Here is a 14,470-nt window from a genome sequence, read left to right as displayed (position 1 = left end):
AATGTTAAACCTCGAACGTTAACCCCAAAACTAAACTCGTCGTGTGTGTGTGTGGCAAAGTCCAAAACTCCCAGTTCCGGAATGGTTCTTAAAGTTCAGTTCCGCAAGCCATAAGGTGAAACATGAGCAAGGGCTTCTTCAACAACCACCGTTGTCTGAAGATAAGATGTAGATGTAGAAAAACATAGAGAGAGTACATACGAAATCCAAATGTTCCACGATGGAACCCAAATGACACTTCAGTGTTTACTCGGTAGTGACTTCCTCACCCCGAAAAGCATCCGAACCGTGGTCGTCCACACACAAATACCTGTTTCCTTCTACAGGTCAGCAACAAAGTGAACTCCACCGGATTACTTCCAACTTCCATCCATGGATTTCAGTGGCAAACACAGTTATTGTTTCTCATCCATCGATAGAGAAAACAAGCAGGCTGGTGTCTCTCTCCCTTCTCTCTCTCTCTCCTTCTTCTTCTTCTAACCTCTTCAACAACGTCATTACGTCCTTTATCTTCTATTGACGTAAGCACACCCCACACACACATACACACACACTCTCTATCTTAAAGGGACTTTCACTGAGTCCGTAACAGACAACAGTTATTGAGACAAGCACTTGGTCTGTAACCTTCCATACCTTGGTGATTCAAGTGCTTGTCTAGATAAGTGTTGTCAGAGTCTCTGCCTCCACCACTCTCGGGCAGCGTGTTCTAGATTCCAACCACTCTCAGGGTGAAAAAGTTCTCTCTCAAATCTCCTCTACACCTCTTCCCCCTTACCCAAAACCTATACCCTCTAGTTTTAGATACCTCTGCTATGGGGAAATGTTTCTTCCGACCTACCCTATCTATGTGCCTCATATTTTTGTGTACCTCAGTCAGGTCCTCCCTCAGCCTCCTCTGCACCAAGGATAACAAAACAACCCTCTCCACCCCCTCTCTGGCAACATCCTAGTGAACCATCTCTGCACCTTCCAGTGCCATCACAGCCTTCCTGTTGTGAAGCCACCTGTGCTGCCACCTTCAGGCATCCCTCGATTTGTACACTGAAGTCTCTCTGCCCACAATGCTCCCTCGGGCCTACCGTCCATTGTGTATGTCCTACCCTTATTGCTCCCCTCAAAGGGCATCATCTCACAGTTATCAGAATTACATTGAATCTGCCATTGCTCTATCCGTTTTAGCAATATAGTTTTGTAATCCAAGAACACTATGGGAAGCTAGAGAAGAAATTGTGGGAGCCCTGGCTGAGATATTTGCATCATCGTTGCCGCGGGTGAGGTGCCAGAAGACTGGAGGGTGGCGAATGTTGTGCCTTTAAGTAAGAAGGGCTGCTAAGAAACACCTGGAAACCATGGACCAGTAAGCCCACTACCTGTGGGAGGGAAGTTACTGGAGGATTCTGAAGGATAAGATATACATGCATTTGGAAAGATACAGGTTGATTAGGGATAGTCAGCATGGCTTTGTGTGTGGGAGATCATGTCTCACAAATTTGATTGAGTTTTTTGAAAAAATAACCAAGCAGGTCAATGAGGACAGGGCAGTGGATATAGTCTATATGGATTTCAATAAGGCCTTTGATAAGATTCCGCATGGTAGGCCGCTATGGAAAGTTAGATCGCATGGGATCCAGGGGGAGCTGGCTAATTGGACACACAATTAGCTTGATGGGAGGAAGCAGAGGGTGATGATAGAAGGTTGTCTTTCGGACTGGAGGCCAGTGACTCGTGGTGTTCTCCAGGGATTGGTGCTAAACTCATTACTGTTGGATTAATTAGGAGTCATTGGTTTCATTATTTTGGCACGACATGGTGGGCTGAAGGGCCTGTCCTGTGCTGGACCGTTCTATGTTCTACGTTTCTCTGTCACGAGTTTGCCACCTGCCTCCATCCCTCCTTCTCTTTCTTCTTTTCCCCTTTTCTTCCTCCGTGCATCATTTGGTGGTATTACCAGGGCTAATTCCCCAGGCAGCACTGACGAATTCCCACCCAAATCACACACACCAATCTGACTTGGAAATATATTCCCAAAACTTCATCATTCTCGGGTCAAAACTCCAGAGTTCATTGTCTGATAGGGCTCATGGATGCCCAGGTTTGAGCTGCCAGCCCTCTTTGGAAACTATCCCATTGTAGGGGATTCGGAACGTACTTGTAGTTAAACACCACGTGTTTTGATGTGGCTAATTCAGAGCTAATGTCAGCAACACTGAGCTGCACTCACGCTCCCTTCTCTGTTCACAGGCGTGTATTGATGCCAAGTGTCAGGATGTGGCACTGTTCAATGTGGAAAGCTGTGACAAGACCTGCAACAACAAGGGGGTATGACAGCAATCACTCTCGTTCCTGTCTGCTTCACCAAATGTTGCCCAGCTCCTGCTGTTGTGTGTCCACCACCCTACGTGGTGCCGTTTAGAAGGGATTTGAAATGGGGTAGAGGAGAATTTCCAGGGCTGGTACCAGGAACGAAAGATGAATGTGAACAGAATGGGATTGTTGGTGGAGAGAGAAAAGGCAAGATCGGACAGAGGTGTTGAAAATCTTGAAGGGTTTTGTGGGAGCTGATAAGGTTTAACCATTACCAGTGGCAGAAGGGTCTTGGGAAAGGTAATCGGTGAGAAACAAAAATGTTTTTTTGAAGCAAACTGTTGTTATGATCCAGAATGAAACTGCAGAGAGGAAGATGGAGATTGATTCAGTACAACTTGTGTTTATACACAGACTTTTACCCTTTTAGGCATTAAGGGCATGGATTTAAGGTGAAAGTTCAAAAGGGACGTGAGGGGCGTTTTTTTCCACAGAGAGTGGTGGGTGCCTGGAACGGGCTGCCGGGGTGGGGTGGAGGCAGTTACAATGGTGGCATTCAAGAGGCTTTTAGATATGCACATGGATATGCAGGGAATGGGGGGAGATGGATCGTGTACAGGCAGAAGGGATTCATTTAATTTGGCATCGTGTTCAGCACAGACATGGTGGGCCGAAGGGCCTGTTCCTGTGCTGTACTGTTCTATGTAACCCAGGGCATTCTCATAACACATGGCACAGTATTAGCTCAGGTGCCCAGAGGTTTGGCCAGAAGTTGGCTGTAAGGAGGAGGTGTGGATCCAGAGCTGGCCCACGGTTACCAGAGGTGCAGTTAACATGTGGGATGTACAAAGATCTTACATGGTTGTGTGTCTGTAATATCCACAGGGGGCAAGACAGGGTAAATGTTCCACAAGTGGGAGAATCTCGAATGGGGGGACACAGGGGTGGTCATTTAAAATTGAGATATGTAGGAACTTCTCACAAAGGATGGTGACTCTCTAGAATTGACCCCCCCAAAGGGTTTTGGAGGCTAGGTCACTGGATGTAGGTAACTTTTTGAAAGATCAGGGAATTGAGGGCTCTGGGGAACTGGCACCAAAGAGGAGAAGAGGCCTGGGGCAGATCAGCATCGATTGTACTGAATGGTGGGGTAGGTTTGGGTGGCCTAAACCTACTGCGTTCTTATGTACAAGGTTATAGAGGTAGGGAGGAGCAAGGCCAGCGAGAGATTCAGTACAGGTAGACCAGCAGAAGGGTTTACTTTGATTCAATTTCTCCAAACCTTTTGTGATTTCAAGTATCTCTCTCGCGTTTCCACACAACATCCCCAGCTGACAGTCTGCACCGCCCTCAGATCCCATCACCCACTGCCCACAAGTTTCTGGTTCTTGTTAGTTGTCATTGTTAAACATTAGAAACTGCTGGAATTCGCAAGTAAGAACACAAAATGCTGGAACACTCAGCATCTGTGGAGAGAGAAACACATCAGGTCAAAGAACCTTCGTCAGCTACTCAGTGTTTTCGATCATTATTCTAATTGTAAGTGTTGCCTTGGTGATGAGTAGACCCAGCCATTGGCTGGGGTGGCCAGAGGGTGTCAGCCAACTGGAGAGATTGACGGGCTTATGAGAGAGCATAGGTGGTAGGGACGTAAGTGGGGGTATCAGATTGCTGTGAGAGCTGGCATAGACTCGATGGGTTGAATGTACGTTCAGTGAAGGGCATTCCGGCTGCCTGTTCCTCCCAAGTGAGTGGCTCACAGCAGGAGCAGGAAAAGGCCTTTCAGCCCACAAGCCTGTTCTGGTATTCAGTGAGATTGTGGCTGGTCTGTGTCCTAGCTCCATTGGTAGTCTTTTCCCCAGATGCAGTGCTGGAGGAGCCCTGAGGCGCTGGGTTTGTGACCCTGGGCATCGACTGCCCAGCAGTTTGCTGCCAATGCTCAGCTACTTGTTTTTTAAAAATGGCCCCAAATTTTCTTCAGAAATGTGCACTTCTGTAACAGTAAGGATGATGTAGAGTTCAGGCAACTCCCGTGTTACAGAGGATTGTGTTCCTGGAAAACTGTCCGCATTGCAATTTTCCACAAGCCAAATCTACGTCATCTGTATACGTGGCAAGAAACGCGAGGGTTAGAAACTAAATTTTATGTTGACTTCTTTCATTTTTTCCACATAAATTCTGTGAGAGAAATGTGAGGGAAGTACATTTTTGGGTAGTGATTTGTGAATTCTGTAAGGGCGAATTACCGAACCGCTGTAATGTGGGGTCACCTGTATGTGCAATTATTCCACTTGTTCCTTTTCCACTGACATCGGTCTAATACCTTGATATGTTTTATTTCAGGTTTGTAACGATAAAAACAACTGTTACTGTGACATTGGCTGGGCCCCTCCTTATTGCAATTCCAGTGGGGTAGGTGGCAGTGTTGACAGTGGACCTGTGAAAGAAGAACAGAAAGGTATAAAACAAACTTGTAACATCGACAGAAAGGCATGTAATACATTTATAATACTGAGCATATGATACTGAGCTGGTGAGCTTCACCTTGCAAGAGTCTAAACGAGGCACATTTGCAAATTGTTACCTGCCGATTGGCTGATTAACAGCAGCAAATAAAGGTAAGGCCGGTGTAAACGGAGTGGCCATTGTGTGAGTGGCCAGCGTTAGAGTGGGGAGCTGAGGCTTTGATTCAAGAAGCTTCAGTGTGAAGAGGCAAAGGTAACTCTCTGGAAAGTTTCTTTCTTTCTTTCCTGTAGTGCAGAGTAGTGAGACTGGCTCTGGGTTCAGTGGTGTGCTCAGCTTGTGAGATGTGGGAGTTCTGGGAGACCTCCAGTCTCCCTGATAACTACATCTGCACGAGGTGCATCCAGCTGCAGCTTCTTACAGACCATGTTAGGGAACTGGAGCTGCAGCTGGATGACTTTCAGCTCCTATGGGATAACAAGGAGTGCATAGACAAGAGCTACAGGAAGGCAGTCACTCTGAGGCTGCAGGAGGCAGGTAGCTGGGTGATTGTCAGGAGAAGGACGGAGAATAGGCAGGTTGTGCAGAGTACCCCTGTGGCTGTTCCCCTCAATAACAGGTATACTGCTTTGGATACTGTTGGGGTGGGAATGACCTACCAGAGGAAAGCTGCAGTGACCAGGTCTCTGGCACTGAGCCTGGTCGTGTGGTGCAGAAGGGAAGGGGGGAGGAGGAGGAGGGCAGTGGTGATAGGGGATTCCATAGTAAGGGGGGCAGACAGGAGATTCTGTGGATGCAAAAGAGACTCCTGGATGGTATGTTGCCTCCCTGGTGCCAGGGTCAGGGACGCCTCGGATCGGGTCCACAGCATTCTGAAGGGGGAGGGTGAACAGCCAGAGGTCGTGGTACATATTGGTACCAATGACATCGGTAGGAAAAGAGACGAGGTCCTGAAGAGGGAATATAGGGAGTTAGGTAGGAAGCTGAAAAGCAGCACCTCAAGGGTAGTAATCTCTGGATTGCTGTCTGTGCCACGCACCAGTGAGGGTAAGAATAGGATGATTTGGCAGATGAATGCGTGGCTGGGAAATTGGTGCAGGGGGCAGGGTTTCAGATTTGTGGATCATTGCAATCTTGTCTGGGGAAGGTACAACCTGTACAAAAGGGATGGGTTACACCTGAACTGGAGGGGGACCAATGTTCTTGCAGGCAGGTTTGCTAGAACTGTTGGGGAGGGTTTGAACTAGTTTAAACCCTCCCCAACAGGGGGATGGGAACCAGAGTGATAGGTCAGAGGTTGGTGCATTTAGTGTACAAGTAGATGCAGAGTGTAGAAAGACTGTGAGGAAGGAGAGGCAGTTGAAAGGGCAAAATTGCAGTCAGTTGGATGGGCTGAAGTGTCTACTTTATTGCAATAAGTATCAGGAACAAGGCTGATGAACTTGGAGCGTGGGTAAGTTTGTGGAACTATGACGTGGTGGCCATTAGAGAGTTGGCTGTCACAAGAGCAGGAATGGCTGCTGGATATTCTGAGGTTTCGATGTTTCAAAAGGGACAGAGGTAAGAGTTAGGGGAGTGGCTTTGCTGATCAGGGACAGTGTCACAGCTGTAGAAAGGGAGGATGTCCTGGAGGGATCGTCCACTGAGTCAGTGTGGGTGGATTTCAGAAACAGGAAGGGAGCGATCACTCTATTGGGAGTATTCTACAGTCCCCCCACTAGCAGCAGAGACACTGAGGAGCAGATCAGGAGGCAGATTTTGGAGAGGTGCAAAAATAACAGGGTTGTTGTCATGGGTGATTTCAACTTCCCTAATATTGATTGGCACCTCCTTAGTTTAAAGGGGATAGATGGGGCAGAGTTCCTTCGGTGTGTACAGGAAGGATTCCTGACACAGTATGTGGACAGGCCGACTAGAGGAGAGGCCATACTGGACCTGGTACTAGGCAATGAGCCTGATCAGGTTTCAGATTTCTTGGTGGGAGAGCATTTTGGAGACAAGTGACCATAACTCCTTGACCTTTCCCATAGCCTTGGAGAGGGATAGGAGCAGACGATATGGGGAAGTCTTTAACTGGGGGAGGGGGAGTTATGATGCTATTAGGCAGGAACCTGGGAGTGTAAATTGGGAACAGATGTTCTTGGGGAAGTGCTCAGTGTAAATGTGGAGGTTGTTTAAGGAATACTTGCATAGGGCTCTGGATATGTTTGTCCTATTGAGACAAGAGTGAAGGAACCAAGGTTGAAATGAGATGTAGAATATCTTGTTAAAAGAAAGAAGCTTACCTGAGGTTTAGAAAGCATGGATCAGACAGGGCTCTGGAGAGTTACAAGGTAGCCAGGAGGGAGCTTAAGAATGGACTTCAGAGAGCTAGAAGGGGGCATGAGAAGTCCTTGGCGAGTAGGATCAAGGAAAACCCCAAGGCGTTCTACACGTATGTGAAGAATAGGAGGATGACTAGAGTGAGGGTAGGACCGATCAGGGATAAAAGAGGAAACATGTGCCTGGAGTCGGAGGAGGTAGGGGAGGTTCTTAATGAATACTTTGCTTCAGTATTCACCAGAGAGAGACCTTGACATTTGTGAGGATGGTGTACGACAGGCTGATACGCTGGGGCATGTCGACGTGAGGAAAGAGGATGTGCTGGAACTGTTGAAAAACATTAGGATAGATAAGTCACCGGGGCCGGACGGGATATATCCAAGGTTATTACGGGAAGCGAGGGAAAAAATTGCTGTGGCTTTGGCCATGATCTCTGCGTCCTCACTGGCCACAGGAGTAGTGCCGGATGATTGGAGGGTGGCAAATGTTGTTCCTTTGTTTAAGAAAGGAAGTAGGGATAACCCTGGGAATTACAGACCAGTGAGTCTGTCTTCAGTGGTGGGCAAATTACTGGAGAAGATTCTTAGAGACAGGATTTATGGGCATTTAGAGAAGCATAGGCTGATTAGGGACAGTCAGCATAGCTTTGTGAGGGGCAGGTCGTGCCTCACGAGCCTGATTGAATTCTTTGAGGATGTGACAAAGCACATTGATGAAGAGAGAGCAGTGGATGTGGTGTACATGGATTTTAGTAAGGCGTTTGATAGGTTCATGGAAGGCTCATTCAAAGTCAGGAGGCATGGGATCCAGGGAAACTTGGCTGTGTGGATTCAGAATTGACTCACCCATAGAAGACGGAGGCTGGTGGTAGATGGCGCATATTCTGCCTGGAGGTCGGTGACCAGTGGTGTTCCGCAGGGATCTGTTCTGGGACCCCTGCTCTTTGTGATTTTCATAAATAACTTGAATGAGGATGTGGAAGGGTGGGTTAGTAGGTTTGCTGATGTTGGTGTTGTGGATAGTGTAGAAGGTTGCTGTAGATTATGACAGGACATTGATAGGATGCAGAGCTGGGCTGAGAAGTGGCAGATGCAGTTCAACCCGGATAAGTGTGAAGTGATGCACTTTGGGAGGCAGAATACAAGGTTAATGGCAGGACTCCTGGTAGTGTGGAGTCCACAGATCCCTCAAGTTTGCCACACAGGTTGATTGGGTTAAGAAGGCGTATGGAGTGTTGGCCTTCATTAGTTGGGATATTGAGTTCAAGAGCCATGAGATGATGATGTATCTCTATAGAACTCTGGTCAGACCACACTTGGAGTATTGTGTTCAGTTCTGTTTGCCTCATTATAGGAAGGATGTGGAAGCTTTAGAGAGGGTGCAGAGGAGATTTACCAGGATGTTGCCTGGATTGGAGAGCATGTGTTATGAGGACAGGTTGAGCGAGCTAGTGCTTTTCCCTTTGGAGAGAAGGAGGATGAGAGGTGACTTGATAGAGGTGTACAGGATAAGAGGCATAGATCGAGTGGAGAGTCAGACTTTTTCCCAGTGTGACAATGGCTAACACGAGGGGACATAATTTTAAGGTGATTGGAGGAAGGTATAAGGGGGATGTTGGGAGTAAGTTTTTTTTACACAGAGCGGTGGGTGTGTGGAACGCACTGCCGGCAGAGGTTGTGGGGGCAGATACATTAGGGACATTAAGAGACTCTTGGATAAGCACAAAAATGATAAAAATATAAGGTGCTATGTAGGAGGGAAGGGTTAGATAGATCTTAGAGCAGGATAAAATGTCGGCACAACATTGTGGGCTGAAGGGCCTGTGCTGTGCTGTAGTGTTCCTTATACATACATAAGGACACATGCAGAAGTGTACTTGCTTCCTGTGTTGTGATTCGTTCTTCACTCTGCTTTGTCCTTTGTGTGACTCACCACGTGTTCTCCACCGATGACTGCAGAACAGTCCTAGTCCTAGAGTCATGCAGCATGGAAACAGGCCCTTCGGCCCAACTCATCCATGCCTACCAAGGTGCCTTTCTGAACTAATCCCATTTGCCAGCATTTGGATTTTATCCCTCTAAACCTTTCCTATCCATGTACCTGTCTAAATGTCTTTTGAATGCCATCATTGTACCACCTCTACCACTTCCTCTGTCTGCTCGTTGCACACACCCACCACCCTGAGAAACTTGCCCCTCATGTCCCATTCAAATCTTTCCCCTCTCATCTTAAACCTCTAGTTTTAGCCTCCCCAACCCTGGAAAAAAGACTTTGACCATCCACCTTATCTATGCCCCTCATGATTTTATAAACCTCTAAGGTCACCCCTGTCTCCTACACTCTAGAGGAAACAGTTCCAGCCTCTCCTTACAACTAAAGCTCTCCAGTCCCGGTAACATCGCTGTGAATCTCCTCTGCACTCTTCCCAGCTTAATGACATCCTTCCTATAGCCAGTTGACCAGGACTGCACACAGGACTGGAGGCAAGATGGTGCCGGAGTGTGGAGACTCGTTGCAAGCTGCTCTCTGCAGATCCACTCGTTACTTCTACTATAGTAGTTCTACTCTTCCCTCAGTGCACTGTGTAATGAACTGACCAGTACGATCGGTATGCAAGACAAGTTTTTCACTGGACCTCAGTACAAGTGACAATAATAAACCAATACAATATTTCAGGTGTGGCCTCGCCCACCAGCTGTAACAGCTTCCTTTTCATAGCTGGGACTGAGAGGCAGAGAGATTTCTTTACGCAGTGGGTTGTAGTCCCTGCTGATTTTCCACCCAGAGGCTGTGGGTGCTCCGCCTGAGTGTCCAGGTCAAGGGTGTTTGGACACTGGGGAGTTTGGGAACTGGGATGGAGAAGAAAGTGAATGAGGCAAAGGATTGGCCCTAATCTGATTGAACAGCAAAGCAAGCTTGTGGGGTCGAGTGTTCCTGTGCTGAGAGACTCTGATTCCTGTTTGAGTCCATGCTGACTCTGCCCAGTCCTATCATCAGTTCAAAGTTTCCTGCTACCACCTCCAGCATTTCCTACTGCTGATGTCATGCCAACTGATAGAAACAGAAAACCTACAGCACAATTCAGGCCCTTCGGCCCACAAAGCTGTGCCGAACATGTCCCTACCCTAGAAATTACTAGGCTTACCCATAGCCCTCTATTTTACTCAGCTCCATGTACCTATCTAACAGTCTCTTGAAAGACCCTATCGTATCCGCCTCCACCACTGCTATCATATGATCTATAACTCCCTGTTTTATCTCTCCTCTTATTAAATAACATGCTTACATTTGCCACCCTCCAATCCTTAGGAACCATTCTAGAATCTAGATCGGTGACAACCAGTGCATCCACTACTTCCATCAGCTCAAGGATGTGGATCAGTGGGTCCTGGGGATTTACTGGCATCTAATCCCACTAATTTATCCAATGCTATCTTTTCAGTAATCCTAATTTTTAGTTCATTTAGTCCAGACATCTTGTTCTCCACTATTTCCAGGATCTGTATTGGGTAAATTGGTTTAGTAAATAGGTTTATTATTGTCACCTGTACTGAGGTACAGTGAAAAACTTTGTTTTGCATCCCATCCATACAGATCATTTCATCACATCAGTGCAATGAGTAGCTCCAGCTAGTGCTGATTCTGGAGGATGTCAGCTGTGGACTGAGTGCAGTGAAGATTTATCATGGGTTACATTGAGGGGGGATTATAAAAACAAAGGGCTGAAAATGGTCAACAGGCCAGGAAGCATCTGGAGAGAATGGTTCAGGTCAACCACCCTTCATCAGATCTGGAGTTGTATTCCCCAGTGCTTAAAGTTAAGGAGTTATTCTTTGCAGGAAATTGAGGGGATTTGGTGTTCTGGGGAATGTACACTGGATCCTTCATTTCCCTGGAATGTTTGTTCTTCAGTTTTCACAGCTGAACCATCTCAAAGGTCAGAAATGACTACACGTACCACAACGGAGCTTCACACGCATGGCAAAGAATCTCCAGGTAGGAAACGTCTCCCCAAAACCTCTCAACAAATAACCACAAAACGCTAAGGATCACATGATAGATAATATCAATGTCTGAAATGATGGCTATGCCTGCCTCACTGTTCCTCACTGATAATGCAGCTTTAACCATTGAAACTTTGACTTCTGTGTAGACATGTTCAGTGCTGAGAATGGGAAGTTACAGTCAGCGATCTGCTGCAAAACCCTTGCTCATACTAAACCTAATGAGGAGGTCAGATCCCTGAGTGTTACAGTAGGATGTAAACAAAGCTGTTTGGGAGGGAGTTCCAGCATTTTGACCCAGTGACAGTGAAGGATGGTGTGTGGGTTGGAGAGCAACTACTTCTTCCTGGGGGAAAAAGACTGTGCATTCATCCTATTGATGCCCCTCATGATCTTATATGCCTCTATAAGGTCACCCCTCAACCTCCTATGTTCCAAGAAACAAAAGTCCTAGCCTGCCCAACCTCTCCCTATAACTCAGGCCCTCAAGTCCTGGCAGCATTCTCCTAAATCTTCTCTGCATGCTTTGCAGTTTATTGATGTCTTTCTATAACAGGGTGACCAGAACAGTACACAGTTCTCCAAGTGTGGTCTCACCAACATCCTTCTAGTTGGTAGAGGATGTGTGTTTGGGAGTTCCTACCATCTGGTATTGGTTTATTATTGTCACTTGTACCGAGGTCCAGTAAAAAGCTTGTCTTACAAACTGATTGTACAGGTCAATTCATTACACAGTGCAGTTACATTGAGTTAGTACAGAGTGCATTGATGTAGTACAGGTAAAAACAATAACAGTACAGAGTAAAGTGTCACAGCTACAGAGAAAGTGCAGTGCAATAAGGTGCAAGGTCACAACAAGGTAGATCGTGAGGTCAGAGTCCATCTCATTGAATAAGGGAACCATTCAATCTTATCACAGTGGGATAGAAGCTGTCCTTAAGCCTGGTGGTATGTGCCCTCAGGCACGTGTATCTTCTACCCAATGGAAGAGGAGAGGAGAATGACCCAGGTGGGTGGGGTCTTTGATTATACTGCTTCACCAAGACAACAAGAGGTAAAGACAGAGTCCAAGGAGGGGAGGCTGGTGTCCGTGACATGCTGGGCTGTGTCCACAACTCTCTGCAGTTTCTTGCGGTCCTGGGCAGAGCAGTTGCTGTACCAAGCTGAGATACATCCAGATAGGATCCAGATATCTGCAGCATATGTGCAGTAAATGGTAGGACACTAAGAAATGTTAATGAACAGAGACCAGGAAGTCCAAGTCCATAGTTCCTGGAAAGTGGTTGGTAGGGTGGTGAAGAGGGCATATGGTATGCTTGCCTTCATAGCTTGGGCATAGAATGTAAGACTTGGGAGGTTGTTTCAACTTTATAAAATGCTGGTCAGGCTACACTTGGAGCACTGTGCAGTTCTGGTCACCACACCATGGGAAGGATGTGGTTGTGCTGGAGAGCGCAGAGGAGATTCACCAGGATGAGCCTGGATTGGAGGACTTTAGTTATGGGGAGAGATTGGCCAGGCTGTGACTGTTTTTATTTTGGAGCAAAGGCTGAGGGCTGACCTGAGAGCTATGAGAGGCATAGATACCCAAAATCTTCTTACCATGGTAGGGGAATCAAAAACAACAGGGCACAGGTTTAAGGTGAGAGGAGGAGGTTTAAAGGGGTTCTGAGCAGTGAGTGTTTTAAACAGTGGTTGAATCTAGAACCATTGCCACAGAACGTGATGGAATCGGATAGTCGCTACATTTAAAGCTTTTAAAGAGTTTTTGAGACTTGTTTTTAAAACTTTTAATGTTTTTTAAAACATTTTCAATGTTACTGAATGTTTTAATTCCTCATTAGTATTCAGGACAAAATCAGCCTAAAGTGCCCAGCAGTCCCGGCTTCAGTCTGGGAATGTGCCATAGTTGGTCACAGGCTGTTCTGATCTGTGGGCGAGCCTGTTTCAATCAGCTCGCGTGTTCCACAGTTTGTCAGCCTGACCCAAGGCATCACTGGACAAGTGTCCCCATGCCTTCTCTACATATCTGCCAGGGGGATGGCTGAGGGGTTTTACTGAGTCTTTGATGAGAACTGCAGGCTTGCTGCTGAGCCCAAGTCCTGGTTAGTAACAACTGCCCAAGGCTGAACAAACCCAACACTCACAACAACTCTCTGACTGAAGATTGACACTGATGCTGACTCTCACTGACACTGAGCAAGGATATACTTCTGACAGAGGGATTGCAAGGAATGTTCACCAGACTGACTCCTGGGATGGCAGGTTTGCCACATGAGTGGACAATCTGTTCTCTGCAGTTTAGAGGAATGAGAGGAGATCTTATCGAAACATACACACTTGGTTTGGGGCTTGATGGGGATATTTCCTCCAGACAAGGCATGCAGAATGAGGGGTCACAGCCTCAAAGTAAGGGGTTGGCCATTCTACACTGAGATGAGAAGGACTTTCTTTGCCCAGAGAATGGTGAACGTGGAACATGGAGCAGAACAGCACAGGACCAAGCCCTTCACCCCACCTGCCTATCCCAATCCCGTCTGTCTGCATGTGGTTATATTCCTCCATTCCCTGTCTGTTCATGAGGCTGTCTAAATACATCCCAAATGTCGCTATCGTATCACAGCTCCCATCAGGCAGGAGGTACAGAAGCCCGAAGTCCCACACCACCAGGTTCAGGAACAGCTACTTCCCTACAGCTGTCACGTTCTTGAACTGACCAGCACAACCTGAACCCTCAGCAACAGAGCACTGGACCACCTCTTGCACTACCATGGACTTGTCGCTGTGGTTTTTTTTGTACTAATGTCTTGTTTTTGCACCATCTTTTTTTCTCTCCCTCTTCATGGTCTTGTGTAACTTGTATTCAGTGTGTTGTCTGAACCTACATGCCTGTGATGCTGCTGCAAGCAAACTTTACATTGCACCTGAACCTCAGCATACAGAGGCATGTGACAATGAACTCAACTTGACTTGCTTCCACCACTTCCCCTGGCAGCAAGTTCCAGGCACCTACCACTGTTTTTTTCAAAAAAAGCTTTCCTTTAAGTCTCCTTCAAACCTTCCCCCTCCCACCTGGAGCTGATGTTCTCTAGTATTTGATATTCCCACCCTGGGGAAAAAGACTCTATGCCCCTCAATGTTATATTCTTCTCTCAGGTCACCCCTCAGCCCCCGATGCTCCAGAAAAAATGATTCAGGTTTGTGCAACCTCTCCTAGGAAGTCCCCTCCAATCCAGGTAACATCCTGGTGAGCCTCTTCTGCACCCTCCAAAGCCATCCTTCCTGTAATGTGGCAACCAGAGCTGAACATAATACTCCAAATGTGGCCTAAACAGAGTTTTATAAAGCTGCAGTATAACTTGCCGACTCCTGAG

General features: G+C 47.0%; 2 protein-coding genes across 3 annotated transcripts in view; one reads left to right on the top strand and one right to left on the bottom strand.

Moving 5' to 3' along the window:
- Positions 1-14,470, bottom strand: part of LOC127567459 (uncharacterized) — a 453,787-nt gene that overhangs the window by 325,803 nt on the left and 113,514 nt on the right. The window lies entirely within an intron of this gene.
- The window catches only part of LOC127567460 (disintegrin and metalloproteinase domain-containing protein 12-like), a 182,625-nt gene that overhangs the window by 153,814 nt on the left and 14,341 nt on the right, over positions 1-14,470 (top strand). Inside the window, exons 20-22 of the mRNA XM_052010401.1 lie at positions 2,245-2,322; positions 4,651-4,765; positions 11,005-11,088. Coding sequence (XP_051866361.1) covers positions 2,245-2,322; positions 4,651-4,765; positions 11,005-11,088 — 277 coding nt within the window. The remainder of the gene's footprint in view (positions 1-2,244; positions 2,323-4,650; positions 4,766-11,004; positions 11,089-14,470) is intronic.

This window comes from Pristis pectinata, chromosome 2, assembly GCF_009764475.1.
Source record: "Pristis pectinata isolate sPriPec2 chromosome 2, sPriPec2.1.pri, whole genome shotgun sequence".
In the NCBI taxonomy this organism is placed as follows: Eukaryota; Metazoa; Chordata; class Chondrichthyes; order Rhinopristiformes; family Pristidae; genus Pristis; species Pristis pectinata.
The sequence above is the reverse complement of the archived record's forward strand: the minus strand, read 5'-3'. Positions and strand labels throughout refer to the sequence as shown.